General features: G+C 42.7%; 1 protein-coding gene across 1 annotated transcript in view; it reads left to right on the forward strand.

Moving 5' to 3' along the window:
* st8sia1 (ST8 alpha-N-acetyl-neuraminide alpha-2,8-sialyltransferase 1) overlaps positions 1 to 15604 on the forward strand; it is a 91533-nt gene that overhangs the window by 41502 nt on the left and 34427 nt on the right. The window contains exons 2-3 of the mRNA XM_068004721.1: positions 1990 to 2134; positions 3510 to 3619. Of these exons, the coding sequence (XP_067860822.1) occupies positions 1990 to 2134; positions 3510 to 3619 (255 nt within the window). The remainder of the gene's footprint in view (positions 1 to 1989; positions 2135 to 3509; positions 3620 to 15604) is intronic.

Consider the following 15604-nt stretch of genomic DNA (forward strand, 5'->3'; position numbering starts at 1 on the left):
GCAGGCTTGATGGACCGGCTGGTCTTCTCCTGCCCCTTGATTTTGTATGTTCTTAAGTCCTTGGCCATGCTGCCTGATGCATTAGTTACCTATTTGGCACACATGGGTTGGCAGCACACAAGCTGCTACAGCAATGCTGGCCTGGAGTTGGAGGGATAAATGCTGAGGTTGGTGGCAGTGCACGCCTTGTCTCACAGCCTTTTCCTTGGGTGCCCTTGTAGCAGACAGCAAATCTCTGTAGCCAACCCCTTGTCGGCCTAGAGCTTGTATAGGTAGTCAGTCCTCGCAGGTAGGTGTGCTGAGGTCTACTGATGTGGTTCATTGGCATATTGCAAGTGCAGGTAGCACAGCGCGGATGCCTGCTGACCTTCTACCATGCTATCTTTCATCTAGCACCCACTTCAATCATGTAGTTGGGGTTTATCTTTCCTTCACTACTCTCCTCTAATTCTGGCCTCTTGCACATCTCTGATTTTCATCGCCCCACCATTGCCGGCTGTGCCTTCAGCTGTCTAGGCCCCAAGCTCTGGAATTCCCTCCCTAAACCTCTTGACCTCTCTAAAATGCTCCTTGAAACCTACCTCTTTGGCCAAGCTTTTGGTCACCTGTCCTAATACCTCCTTTTGTGGCTCGGTGTCATATCGTTTCTGTTAATGCTCCTGTAAATCGTCTTGGGACGATTTACTGTGTTAGAGGTGCTATATAAATGCAAGTGGGGCTCTTTTTTTTATTCATTCACAGGATGTGGGCGTCTGACTCATCCTTCTGACTCAGAGGCGAGAGTGCTACCACTAAGCAGCGACTAACGCCTTGGTGGGGTAGAGGAGCAAGTGGTGGTGGCACAGGAGGAGCAGGAACGATTTACTGTGTTAGAGGTGCTATATAAATGCAAGTTGTTGTTGTTGTTGACAACCCTAGGGATCTTCAGCTAAATACTTTGATGCTCCCTGAGCTGTGAAAGTTGGTATTGGGCACAACTCCTTTTCATTGCCCTCTTTTTCCCATCTGTTGCTAGCTTGCTGATGTCCTGTAAGTTCTTTACTCACTAACTGCTTTTTGGGAGTGTATAAAAATATTTACTGTGATGAGTAAAAGTGTCGCCAAAAATCATTCCAACAATTTTTAATAAAAAATTTCAGAAACGTTGAAAAAAAATTCTCTTGATCAAAATAACACATTACAAAAAATAACCTATAAAAACTGGGGCACAAAAAATGTAAAGAGCCTGTCCCCATTCCAGAAACCTGATGCCAATGGAGCTCCTCTCCAGCCTATTTAAAATGGGCTTTTAGAGCGAACGAGCCTAATTTCTGCTTTAAATTGCCGCACCTGGCCAGAAAATCTACGCCCAGAGAGGCCTGGGATGGAACAAGTAGCTTTTGTGTAAAGTGTCTGTCTGCGAATTTACGACTTTGTGTCTGATTATTGCCTGATATGCAAATCAGTGGGAGCTGTGACGTCAAACAAAACTGTAAAAACTTTCAGTTTACCAGCTGTCGATTTACCCCTCCTAATTATTATCCAGAATTGAAATTTATCCATAAGACGGTTCCCCGGTAACGCTTAATGATGAAAAATGGATTATTAAAATGATTCTTTATTTTGCAGCAGGCTGTCCTACAGCGATAAGAACAAATAGGGCCAATTTTCTCTCTGTGCGAAGATGTTTCTCTTGCCCTCTGTTTGAAATCTCTTCCATTTGATCTTGTATCTGTGGCCCCTCATTCTACACCCCTCAATGACTGGACATAGTTTGCTACTAACTACACTGCCCGATCCTGTCATAATTTTATACGCTTCTAACATAGCGGCTTCATAACCTGAGTTGTTCTTAACAAAAAAAAAGACCCAGATGTTTCAAGTGCGCCTCAGTTGCAGATATTCACACTGCCAGGGAAAGCCCAGGAGTACAGATTTGTGAAATTTGCTGTCACATCTCCCTGTATGATTCTTGTTTTCCCATTTAAAACGGTTCTTGTTTTCTTGTAGGAGACTGCTCGAGCAGTGTTGTGATGCACAGCGGCTGTTTGCTGTAACAAAGTTGAACTCTCCCATGGGAAAGAGCCTCTGGTTTGATGGAGAGTTCCTGTACTCACTTGCTGTCAACAATGAAATCTTCTCCATGTTTCCCCAGGTTAACAATCAGTACTTTGACTTCAGTCCTAAATTCAGTCTGAATGGTCTTAGAAAGAGCAAAAAACTATGAACTAAAGTACAGATGAAATTTTTACATATTTACAAATATGAAAGTTATTTCAGTTTATAAAACAAAATATTCACAGGCATGTTTTTAATAGTGTGAATAGGGCACAATCCTTTCCGTTGTGAAAACCTTTCCATTGTCTTAAATCTGGTATATTGTATGAGGGGTCTTAAACCTGGTATAGTGTATGAGGGGTCTTAAACCTGGTATAGTGTATGAGGGGTCTTAAACCTGGTATAGTGTATGAGGGGGTCTTAAATCTGGTATAATGTAAGACGGATCTTAAATCTGGTATAGGGTAAGATGGGCCTTAAATCTGGTATAGTGTACGATGGGTCTTAAACCTGGTATAGTGTATGAGGGGTCTTAAACCTGGTATAATGTAAGAGGGATCTTAAATCTGGTATAGGGTAAGATGGGCCTTAAATCTGGTATAGTGTACGATGGGTCTTAAACCTGGTATAGGGTAAGATGGGTCTTAATTCTGGTATAGGGTACGATGGGTCTTAAACCTGATATAGTGTATGAGGGGTCTTAAACCTGGTATAGTGTATGAGGGGGTCTTAAACCTGGTATAGGGTACGATGGGTCTTAAACCTGGTATAGGGTACGATGGGTCTTAAACCTGGTAAAGGGTATGAGGGGTCTTAAACCTGGTATAGTGTATGAGGGGGTCTTAAACCTGGTATAGGGTAAGATGGGTCTTAAACCTGGTATAGGGTAAGATGGGTCTTAAATCTGGTATAGGGTACGATAGGTCTTAAACTTGGTATAGTGTATGAGGGATCTTAAATCTGGTATAGGGTACGATGGGTCTTAAACCTGGTAAAGGGTATGAGGGGGTCTTAAACCTGGTATAGTGTATGAGGTGTCTTAAACCTGGTATAGTGTACGATGGGTCTTAAATCTTGTATAGTGTATGAGGGGTCTTAAACCTGGTATAATCTATCAGGGATCTTAAACCTGGTAAAGGGTATGAGGGGTCTTAAACCTGGTATAGTGTACGATGGGTCTTAAATCTTGTATAGTGTATGAGGGGTCTTAAACCTGGTATAATCTATGAGGGATCTTAAACCTGGTATAGTGTACGATGGGTCTTAAACCTGGTATAGTGTATGATGGGTCTTAAATCTTGTATAGTGTATGTGGGATCTTAAAGGTAAACTAAAATTTTGCGAAAGAAATGGTATTAGAAAATTCTGTGAAAAAACTACTGGATGTTAAAGGCCAAAGAAGCCTAAAGGTCTAAATAAAACAGGACAGGCTGAATCCAGTCACTGAAAGCAGGTTTCTTTGGTGTTGCTAGGATACACCATTCCAGTTACCATTGAAAAAGTGCTCGGTGGTGGGAAATGGCGGAATTCTGAAGAAGAGTGATTGTGGCAGTCAGATCGACAAGGCGGATTTCGTCATGCGGTAAGAGACCATTTTAATTCACCTTGTCTGGTCTGCAGTTCAGAAATACAGTCCTAACCTTTGAGTTTCAACTCCAGACCTTTCTGTGTTTCAGTTCTTCCTGTGCACCATTTTTAATTCACTTGATGGTTCTGTTTTATGAATCCCTGCCCTGAGTATTTTACCTCAGACCTTAACTGTTGTGGGTCCTCCTGAGCTAAAACAGCAACGACAGAATCTACGCAGAGGTGTTGGCAAGGACTTTATAACTCGCACATAGAATAACCGCCCCTGCTATGTTATACTGTATGAATTAACTTCATCTCAGTGTTTACATCGCAGAATTAAAATGAAGATGAATGATCAGTAGATAAATAGTTAAACATTGAACCCGGGTGTATTTCCAGTGTATAGTAACAAGGAGAGGATCTTCACTTCTTGGATAGTTTGTGTACAACTATCCATGTAAATTTTTTTTGCACTTTCTCCAGTGCTTCTCTATCCTTTTTTAAACTGTGCGCAGTACTCTTAAGTGTGGTCTAACCAAGGTTTTATGTAAGTTTAATATAACTTCTCTGTTTTTGAATTCTATTCCTCTAGAAGTGAACATCAGTGCTTTGTTTGCACTTTTTATGGCATTGTTAACCTGCGTTGCTGCTTTAGTGATTTGTGTATCTGTACCTCTAGATCCCTCTGCGCCTCTACTCTATTTAGACTCTTATTTTCCAAGGAATATGTGGCCTCCTTGTTCCTCCTACCAGAATGCACCACCTCACATATATCTTCATTGAAATTCATTTGCCATTTACACGCTCATTCTGCAAGTTTGTTAACGCCTTCTTGTATTTTGTCGCAGTCTTCCTCACTATTAACTATACCTCAAAATTTGGTGTCATTCATCAATTTTGATATTATACTTCCTATTCCAGAGACCAGATCATTTATGTAAATATTAACAACAGTGGTTCCAGCACCGATCCACATTCCGCCAATCTGAGTAATTACCTTTAACCTCTACTCTCTGTTTCCTGTTTTGTAGCCAGTTTGCTATCCATTCTGCTCCTTGTCCCCTGACTCAACATGCTCTGATCTTATTCACCAGTCTACTATGCGGTACCACATAGCAGCTCTTTTCTTTCTTTTGACTGTGCAAGGATATTACTTATCACAAGGCCTCTTATTAAACCTAAATGACACTAATTTGTTCCTTGTACAACAAACAGACTGGTAGTTAGTGAACTAGCTGGAAGATCCACCCTTGTTTTCCTTGCACTGGTTAGATGTTCTGCTTTGCATGCTGAGAGTTGTCGTTTGATTACAAGTTTCCAGTTATATTTCTTTTAGAATTTACTCCCCCCTCCTGCTCTCTCCTCTCCTCTCTGGGAGGGATGGAATGACTCATGACTGAGGTATGGATCCACAGGCAGTTCTCTGTTAAAGAAAGTAAGAAAGAACTTGCATTTCTATATCGCCTTTCATGACCTCAGAACATCTCAAAGTGCTTTACAGCCAATGAAGTACTTTTAAAGTGAATTCACCGTTGTAATGTAGGAAACACAGCAGCCAATTTACGCACAGCAAGGTCCCACAAACAGCAATGAGACATTGACCAGATAATCTGTTTCTGGCGATGTTGATTGAGGGATAAATATTGACCAGGACACTGGGGAGAATTTCCCTGCACTTCTTCCAATAGTGCCGTGGGATCTCTTACGTCCACCTGAGGGGGTAGACGGGGCCTCGGTTTAATGTCTCGTCCAACAGTGCAGCACTCCCTCAGTACTGAGCTAAAATGTCAGCCTGGATTTTGTGCTCAAGTCTTTGGAGTGGGATTTGAACCCACAATCTAGAGACTCAGGTGAGAGTGCGACCCACTGAGCCGCGGCTGGCACTGACAATTAAGTTTGGTTCCACAACCAAGTGGCCGTTTTTATTATGAGTGAATGTCAGCAGTCTATTTGATCATGTGGGGGTGGGGTGGAGGCGTGCCATCACGGCTGAGCCCAATCTTATCCTTGCCCGATGCCTGGCATCCATACATTGGTACTTTCTAACAGGGGGGCATTGGATGCCGGTCAGCAGCAGGAATCCTGGCTAATTTTGCCCTGCCCTAGACCAGGCCAATTATAGTGCTACAGCTGCTGCCTCAGCTGGAATCAGTCTGGTGTCTATTCCACCCCTTGTGAGTGTGGCAAAGTCTACATTGGTAGACACTGGTACTTACCTGCAGACCCACCTTACTGAACACAACAAAATAGGGCTGTCAACTGGTTAGCTTTTGCAGCCCTTGAAGTTCAGGGAGGTAACCGCACTTGTTTTCCTTACATTGGTTTGAAATCTTAGGAATATAGCAACAGGAGTTCATCATTCACTCCCACCAGTCTGTTCTGCCATTCAGTTAGATCATGGCTGATCTGAATCTGAACTCCATTTACCTGCCTTGGTTCCACATCCCTTAATATCCTTGCCGAACAAAAATCTATCAATCTCAGTTTTGACATTTTGAATTCACCCCCAGTCTCAACAGCTTTCTGGGGGAGAGAGTTCCAGATTTCCACTCCCCTTTGTGTGAAGAAAAGCTTCCTGACATCACCCCTGAACAGCCTAGCTCTAATTTTAAGATTATGCCCTCTTGTTCTGGACTCTCCCACCAGAGGAAATAGTTACTCTCTGTCTAACCTATCAAATCCTTTAATCATCTTAAACACTTCAATTAGATTACCCCTTAATCTTCTATACTCAAGGGAATTCAAGTCTAGCCTATGTAAACTATCCTAGTCCTGCTTAGAAGAAGCCTAACTGATTGATCCAGCTTCAGCTGTCTAGGCCCTATAATTAATTCCCTGCCTAAACCTCTCCACCTCTCTCTCCCTTTAAGACGCTCTTTAAAAGCCACCTCTTTGACCAAGCTTTTGGATACCTGTCCTAATATCTCCTTATGTGGCTCTTGTCAAATTTGGTCTGATTACGCTCCTTGGGATGTTTCACTATGTTAAAGGCATTATATAAATACACGGAAAGCCATGGCAATCCAGACCGGAGACAACTTGGTTCTTAATTCCAAAATTGGATTGACCATTGGTATTCCGGCCATCTATAATTGGAGTTACCTAAACAACGGCCTAGAAGTTGGGCAGAAGGAGGCAAAATCGAAAGAGTCTTGAACCTATCTAAGAATGAGTAAAGTAACTAGTTCGGAGGTGGTATTCCAAAGATCTTCACTCTCTCAGATGTCAAAATATCTTTTATAAGGCGAGGGTCTGAAAGGCCATTCCCTTATAAAATTTTGCAGTGAAACCACCAATGCCATTGCTCTCTCTCCTCTTCCCCCACCCCTCCCTCCCCCTGGAATCTCATTACGTGTGACTGCTAATGTAGAAAGAAAGTGAATTTCTATCCAAACACTACCTGTGTTTTTTAAATAATGTTTGACACAGTTCCTGAGAATAATTTGTCACTTCAGGTCCCCCGGGGCAAAAACAGATTAAACTAACGTAGAATTTCAAGGTTGCCACAAAGAGACAGTCATCAATTTGAACAAAATAGACTTGAGATCGGCCATTTAAACAGGAAAACATTTTGTCCCACAAGAATTTGAAAGTGTTTCCAGATTTAATTTGCTATAATCTCAAAACAAAGTGTAGCTATTTGTCACTGTCTACTAAACTGTTCTGTGAAAGATATATATGGAATCATAATTAATCTCAAGGGGGCTGATTTTCAGTTTAAGAAAGAAAAGAACTTGCATTTATATAGCGTCTATCATGACCTCAGGATGTCACAAAGCGCATTGCAGTTGATGAAGTACTTCTGAAGTGTAGTCATATTGTAATATAGGAAATGCAGCAGCCAATTTGCACACAGCAAGCTCCCACAAACAACAATGTGATAATGACCAAATAATCTGCTTTTTAGTGATGTTGATTGAGAAATAAATATTGGCTAGGATAATGAGGAGAACTCCCCTGCTCTTCTTCAAAACAGTGCCATGGAATCTTTTACAACCACCTGAGAGAGTAGATGGGACTTCAGTTTAATGCCTTATCTGAAAGACACCACCTCTGATAATGCAGCACTCCCTCAGTACTGCACAGAAGTGTCAGCCTAGATTATGTACTCAAGTATCTGGGGTGGGATTTGAACCACACAACCTACTACCCTTGAGGTGAGAGTACTACCACTGAGCCACAGCTGACACAGTTTAGATGCTCGATGGGTGGTCGATGGGAAGATTGCACTGCGATTCAACATTTAAAACCAAAACTAATTCATTTTGGAATATATATATGTTGTGATGAGTCAGAATTAACTCTTGATTTTTGCACCATCAGAATGTAATACTAGGTCAGTGTAACACAGTAAGCCTACATGTGTGCAAGTGCCTTAGCTGAATGAGATAATGATTATGATAATGGCCTGTAGGATTGGAACAATGGCAAAAAGCATTGATGTAGACTTTGTTCTTGCATAGCAACACCTTGTATTTCTATGGCACTCAAGTGTAGGAAGTTGCCTTATTTCACTTTAATGTAAGGAGGAAGAAACATAACAATCAGTCAATAAATCATTACATGGCAGCCCCTGAAACCCCATTCACATGGGCAGTCTAACCTCTCCAGGCTCAGTTCACAGAAACAGTGCGCCCTGTCCAACTCCCCGTCTTTTCACAGAGACACTTCCTTCTCCAACCCCTGTGGTTCATACTGGTACTCTTCTCTCTCTCCAGACTGGTACGCTTCTTTCATGGAATCATACAACACAGAAGGAGGCCATTCGGCCCACTACCTGTGCCAGCTCTCTACAAGAGCTACCAATTAGTCTTTCCTTGTAGCCCTGAAAAATTTTCCTTTTTGAGTATTTATCCAATTCCCTTTTGAAAGCTATTATTGAATCTGCTTCCATCACCTTTTCAGGCAGTGCACTCCAGATCATAACCACTCGCTGAGTAAAAAAAATTCTCATCATCTTCCTGGCTTTTTTGGCACTTACCTTCAATCTGTGTCCTCTGGTTACTGACCAGTTTCTCCTTATCTACTCTATCAAAACCCCTCATTATTTTCAACACCTCTATTAAATCTCCCCTTAACCTTCTGTGCTCCGAGGAGAACAATCCCAGCTTCTCCAGTCTCTCCAGACAACTGAAACCCCTCGTCCCAGGTACCATTCTAGTAAACCTCCTCTGCACCCTCTCCAAGGCCTTGACATCCTTCCTAAAGTGTGGAGCCCAGAATTGGCCACAATACTCCAGCTAATGTTTAACCAGTGATTTATAAAGGTTTAGCATAATTTCCTTGCTTTTGTACTCTATTTATAAAGCCAAGGATCTTGTATGCTTTTTTAACAACTTTATCAACTTGCCCTGCCACCTTTAACGATTTGTGTATGTGCACCCCCATGTCTCTCTGTTCCTGCACTCCCTTTAAAATTGTACCATTTAATTTATATTGCCACTTGTCATTTTTCCTTGCAAAATGCATCACTTCACACTTCTCTGCATTAAATTTCATCTGCCATGTGCCTGCCCATGGGGAGGTGCTCAGACAGAAACAAAAATAAAAATAGTCTAAAGACTAAAAAATGGGATGAGAGCAAAGTCCAGGTGATCAGTAGTGTTAAAGGTAATATAAATACTTCAGGTTTGGAAAAGAATATAAGAAATAATAACAAAATAACTGATCAAAATACGATAGAAGTGATAAAACAAGGAATGTGATAAGTTAAAATATTTGTTAAAGACAACATCAGGGCATAAAGGCAGGGCAGGGTCTATTGCCAAATTAAAAGTACTATACACTAATGCACGTTGAATAAGAAATAAGACAAGTGAATTAGAAGTGAAAATTCAGCTAAAAGGGTATGAAGTAGTAGCCATCACTGAGACCTACAGGCTGGGAATGACTGGGAGATAAATATTCCAGGTTATAAGGTCTTTAGAAAGGATAGGGAAATTGGAAAAGGAGGAGGAGTAGCAATATTGATAAGGGACACTATTACAGCATTAGAAAGAAGGGATATCAGCAAGGGTGAGCAGGCAGTAGAAACGCTATGGGTAGAATTGAGGAATAGAAAAAGATGCAAGACCTTGGTGGGACTTGTTTCTAGACCTCCAGCTAGCAGTGATAAAGTAGCGGGATACATAAACGTGGAGATCAGAGAAATTTGTTGCTAAAACAGAGTACTTATAATGGGAGACTTTAATTTTCACCTGGACTGGGAGAAGCAGAACAGCTCGAGTCCCAAAGGCAGCGAATTTCTTGAGTATATTCGGGAACAATATGTTCTTGAACCAACAAGAGAACAGGCCATCTTAGATTTAATAATAAGTAATGAGCCTGAATTAGTCATTAATCTAATGGTAAGGGAACACCTAGCCAACAGTGACCATGATCGAATTTGATATTAGAATCATGGAATCCTACAGCACAGGAGGAGGCCATTCGGCCCGTCGTGTATGTGCTGGCTTTTTGAAAGAGCTGTCCAATTTAGTCCCACGCTCCAGCTTTTTCCCCATAACTCTGCAAATTGGCCCTCTTCAAGTACATGTCCCGTTGCCTTTTGAAAGTTCCTATGGAATCTGCTTCCAGCACCCTTTTAGATAGAGCGTCCCAGATCTTAACAACTCTGTGTGAAAAAATTTCTCCTCATTTCCCCTCCAGTTCTTTTGCCAATAATTTAAAATCTATGACCTCTGGTTACCGACTCACTTGTCAGAGGAAACAGTTTCTCCGTATTTGCTCTATCAAAACCCCTCATTATTTTGAGAGCCTCTATCAGGTCTCCCCTTAACCTTCTACGCTCGAAGGAAAACAGTCCCAGCTTCTCCAATCTCTAAACATAACTGAAGTCCCTCATCCCTGGTATCATCCTTGTAAACCTCCTCTGTACGCTCTCCCAAGGCCTAGACATCCTTCCTAAAGTGTGGTGCCCAGAATTGTACACAATACTCCAGCTGAGGACTAGCCAGTAATTTGTAAAGGTTCAGCATGACTTGTTTTTGTATTCAATGCTCCTATTTCAAAGCCTAGTATCCCTTACGTTTTCTTAACTGCCTTATCAACTTGCCCTGCCACCTTTAAAGATTTGTGAATATGCATCTCCAGGTCCCTCTGCTCTTGCACCCCCTCAAAATAGATTATACTGCCCCTCCATGTTGTTCCTCCCAAAGCGCAGCACTTCGCACTTACCCGCATTAAATTATATCTGCCATATGTCTTCCCATTTCACCAGTCTGTCTATGTCCTCCTGAAGTCTGCTACTATCCTCCTCACTATTTACTGCGTTGCCAAGTTTTGTATCAACCGCAAACTTCGAAATTGTACTCCCTATACCCAAAGTCCAGGTCATTTATATATAAGAGGAAAAGCAATGGTTCTCATGCCGACCCCTGGGAGACCCCACTGCATACTTCTCTCCAATCAGAAAAACATTCGTTCACCACTAGTCTCTGCCTCCTATCCCATAGCCAATTACGTACCCAAGTTACCTCCGTCCCTTTAATCCCATGTGCTTCTATTTTCCGAATAAGTCTTTTATGTGGCACTTTATCAAATGCCTTTTGAAAGTCGATATATACAACATCTACTGCACCACCTTCATCAACCCTCTCTGATATTTCATCAAATAACTCAACCAGGTTAATCAGACACGATTTGCCTTTAACAAATCCATGCTGGTTATCCCTTATTAACCATGCTTCTCCAAGTGAAGATCTCTAGTAGTTTTCCCACCATTGACGTTAGACTGATTGGCCTATAGTTGCTAGGTTTATCCCTTTCCCCTTTTTTGAATAGAGATGTAACATTTGCAATCCTCCAGTCCTCTGGCATCACTCCCATATCCAAGGAGGATTGAAAGATTGTGGTCAGAGCTTTTGCTAGCTCCACCCTTGCTTCCCTCAGCAACCTACAATGCATCCCATCTGGACCAGGGGACTTGTTCACTTTGAGTGATGCCAACCTATTTAGCACCTCCTTTCTATCTATTTTTATCCTATCCAATATCTCTACTCCCTCCTCCTTTACTGCAACATTAACCTCATCGTCTTCTTTTGTGAACGCACATGCAAAGTCCTCATTCAGTACCTCAGTCATGCCCTCTGTCTCCACAAGAAGATTTCTTTGTCTCTAATCGGCCCCACCATTCCTTTAACTTTTTATACATTTATAAAAGATTTTTTATGTTACCCACTAATCTTTTCTCATATTCTCTCTTTGTCCTTCTTGTATCCTTTTTCAATTTCCCCCTGCATTCTCTGTATTCTGCTTGGTTTTTGACTGTAATCTGTACCTGACATTTGTCATAAACCTCCTTTTTCTGTTTTATTTTAACCTCTATTTCCTTTGTCATCCAGGCAGCTCTAGCTTGGTATGCCCTATCTTTCCTTCTCATGGGAATATGTTTGGTTTGTACCCAAACTATCTCCATTTTGAAGGCCTGCTATTGCTCATTTACTGTTTTCTTGCCCAATCTTTGTTTCCAGTCCACCTGATGTAGATTCCTTCTCAAATCTCTGAAATTGTCTCTCTTCCAATTGGGTATTTTCACCTTTGTTTTTTCTTTGTCCCTTTCCGTAACTACTTTAAACCTAATTATATTATGATCACTATTACCCAGATGTTCTCCCACTGAAACACATTCCACTTGCCCTGCTTCATTCCCCAGAATTACATCCAGCACTGCTTCCTTGTTGGGCTAGAAACATACTGATTAAGAAAGTTCTCCTGTACACATTTTAGGAATTCTTCACCCTCCTTGCCCTTTACCCTGTTTTTTCCCAGTCTATATTCGGGTAATTGAAGTCCCCTACTATTACTGCCCTATTATTTTTACATTTCTCTGAAATTTTGCCTACAGATTTGCTCCTATCTCCTTCTCACTATTTGGGGGTCTATAGTAAACACCCAGCAATATAACAGCTCCTTTTCTGTTCCTTAACTCTAACCAAATAGATTCAGTCTTTGAACCCTCTGGTATATCGTCCCTCTGTAGAACGATTAGGTTTGCGGGGGAGAAGGGTGAATCACGAACCAATGTTTTAAAATTAGGTGAGGCTGACTTTGGAGGGATGAAGCAGAAATTGACCACAAGACTGGGCAAAAATACCAACTGATAAAACTACGGATGAACAGTGGGAGGTGTTCAAAAAAGTATTTAGTAGAATACAAGACCTGTACATTCCCCTAAAGGGCAAGGGTTCTACTTGTGTAATTAAACAACCTTGGTCAACAACAACAACAACTTGCATTTATATAGCGACTTTAATGTAGTAAAACGTCCCAAGGTGCTTCACAGGAGTTATTAAACACAATTTGACATCGAGCTACATAAGGAGATATTAGGACAGGAGGTAGGTTTTAAGGAGCGTCTTAAAGGAGGAGAGAGAGAGAGGCGGAGAGGTTTAGCGAGGGAATTCCAGAGTTTAGGGCCTTGGCAGCTGAAGGCACGGTCACCAATAGTGGGGCGATGGAAATCAGGGATGCGCAAGAGACCAGAATTGGAGGAGGACAAAGATCTCGGAGGGTTGTAGAGCTGGAGGAGGTTACAGAGATAGGGAAGGGCGAGGCCATGGAGTGATTTGAAAACAAAGATGAGAAGTTTAAAATCGAGGTGTTCCCGGACTGGGAGCCAATGTAGTTCAGCAAGCACAGGGGTGATGGGAGAACGGGACTTGGTGCAAGTAAGGATACGGGCCATAAAATTTTTCGATGAGCTCAAGTTTATGGAGGGTTGAAGATGGGAGGCCAGTCAGGAGAACATTGGAATAATCGAGTCTAGGAGTAACAAAGGCATGGATGAAGGTTTCAGCAGCAGATGAGCTGAGGCAGGGGCAGAGACGGGCGATGTTACGGGAGTGGAAGTAGGCGGACTTGGTGGATGGAGCAGGTATGTGGCCGGAAGCTCATCTTAGGGTCAAATAGGACACCAAGGCTGCAAACGGTCTGGTTCAGCCTTAGGCCAAGGAGAGGGATGGTGTCGGTGGCCAAGGAACGGAGTTTGCGGCGGGGACCAAAGAGAATGGCTTCGGTCTTCCCAATATTTAGTTGGAGGAAATTTTTGCTCATCTAGTACTGGATGTCGGACAAGCAGTGTGACAAATGAGAGATAGTGGAGGGGTCGAGTGATGTGGTGGTGAGGTAGAGTTGGGTGTCGTCGGCGTACATGTGGAATCTGACGTTGTGTTTTCGGATGATGTCGCCGAGGGGCAGCATGTAGATGAGAAGTAGGTTGGGGCCAAGGATAGATCCTTGGGGGACTCCAGAGGTAACGGAGCGGGAGCGGGAAGAGAAGCCATTGCAGGTGATTCTGTGGCTATAACTGGATAGTTAAGAATGGAACCAGGCGAGTGCAGTCCCTCCCAGCTGGACGACAGAGGAGAGGCGTTAGCTGAGGATGGTGTGGTCAAACATGGCAAATGTAAGGAATCTTACAACACCAGGTTATAGTCTAACAGTTTTATTTGAAAATCACCAGCTTTCGGAGATTATCTCCTTCGTCAGGTGAATGAGTGAAAGGTTCTCAAATCGCATATCATATCTTATACCTGACGAAGGAGATAACCTCCGAAAGCTTGTGATGTTCAAATAAAACAGTTGGACTATAACCTGGTGTTGTAAGATTCCTTACATTTGTCCACCCCAGTCCATCACCGGCATCTCCACATCAAACATGGCAAAGACTGCAGACAGGCCGAGAAGGATGAGGAGAGATAGTTTATCACGGTCACAGTCACATAGGATATCATTTGTGACTTTGATAAGGGCTGTTTCAGTACTGTGACAGGGGCGGAAACCCAATTGGAGGGACATACATGGAATTGCAGAAAAGATAGGCACGGATTTGGGAGGTGACAACACCTTCAAGGACTTTGGAGAGGAAAGGGAGGTTAGAGATGGGGTGATAGTTTGCAAGTACAGAGGGGTCAAGGGTGGATTTTTTTGAGGAGGGGTTGATGACGGCAGATTTGAAGGAGTGGGGGACAGTTAACAATATCAGCTAATATGGGGGAGCCAGGAAGGGAAGTTTGGCAGAAATAGGGTAGAGGGAGCAGGAGGTGAGTCTCATGGTCAAGATGAGCTCGGACAGGGCATAAGGGGAGATAGGAGAGAAACTAGAGAAAGATACGAGTTCAGGGCTAGGGCAGGTGGGAACCGTAGGGGAAGTTTGGCTTGGTGGGCTAGGGGAAGGGAGGGAAGCGGCAGAAGCAGCTGAACGGATGGTCTCAATCTTAGTTTCAAAGAATTCCATGAGCTCCTTGCACTTTTCATTGGAGGTGAGGGTGGAGGGGACAGGGGAGAGTGGCTTAAGAAGAGGGTTTATAGTGGAGAAGAGAGGCCAGGATTATCTTTGCATTCCAGGATGATCCTGGAACAGTGAGCCGTTTTGGCAGAGGAGAGCAGGACTCAATAGTGCTTTATGTGGTCCAGCCAGATCTGGCAATGAATGGCCAAACCAATTGTGCGCCATAAACGTTCAAGTCTGCCTCCCTCGGACTTAAGGGAGCGGAGATGAGGGCCGAACCAGGGGGAACGACCAGGGTGAGAGAGAATAATGGTTTTAATGGGGACAACGACAATAAAGGGGGAGGTGAGGGTGTGATTGAGCAGATCGGTAGCTGCAGAAATGTTGTGGTGAATGGAGGACCAAAGGCTAAACAGGTGGGAATTTGAAAGTGCGATTGTAAGTGAGTTGGTGGAGAGTTTTTTCCAGGGGCGAACACAGAAGAAAGTGGGGCTGGGAGGGGGAAGGGGGATGTGGGTAGAGAGGGATACAAGGAAGTGAGAGATAGTATAAAACTAATAGAAAGGGGAAGTGAGAGATAGTATAAAACTAATAGAAAGGGCTAATACGAAGGCAAAGAACGGTAGAGATTCCACGGACTGTGAGAGATAAAAGGAACAGCAAAGGGATACTAAGAAAGTAGTAAGAGCTGCAAAATGGGAATACGAGAAAAAGCTTGTAAGGGATATCAAGGACAACACTAAAGGATTTTACAAAAAATTAAGAGAA

This window comes from Heptranchias perlo, chromosome 24 (genome assembly GCF_035084215.1).
Source record: "Heptranchias perlo isolate sHepPer1 chromosome 24, sHepPer1.hap1, whole genome shotgun sequence".
Lineage (NCBI taxonomy): Eukaryota > Metazoa > Chordata > Chondrichthyes > Hexanchiformes > Hexanchidae > Heptranchias > Heptranchias perlo.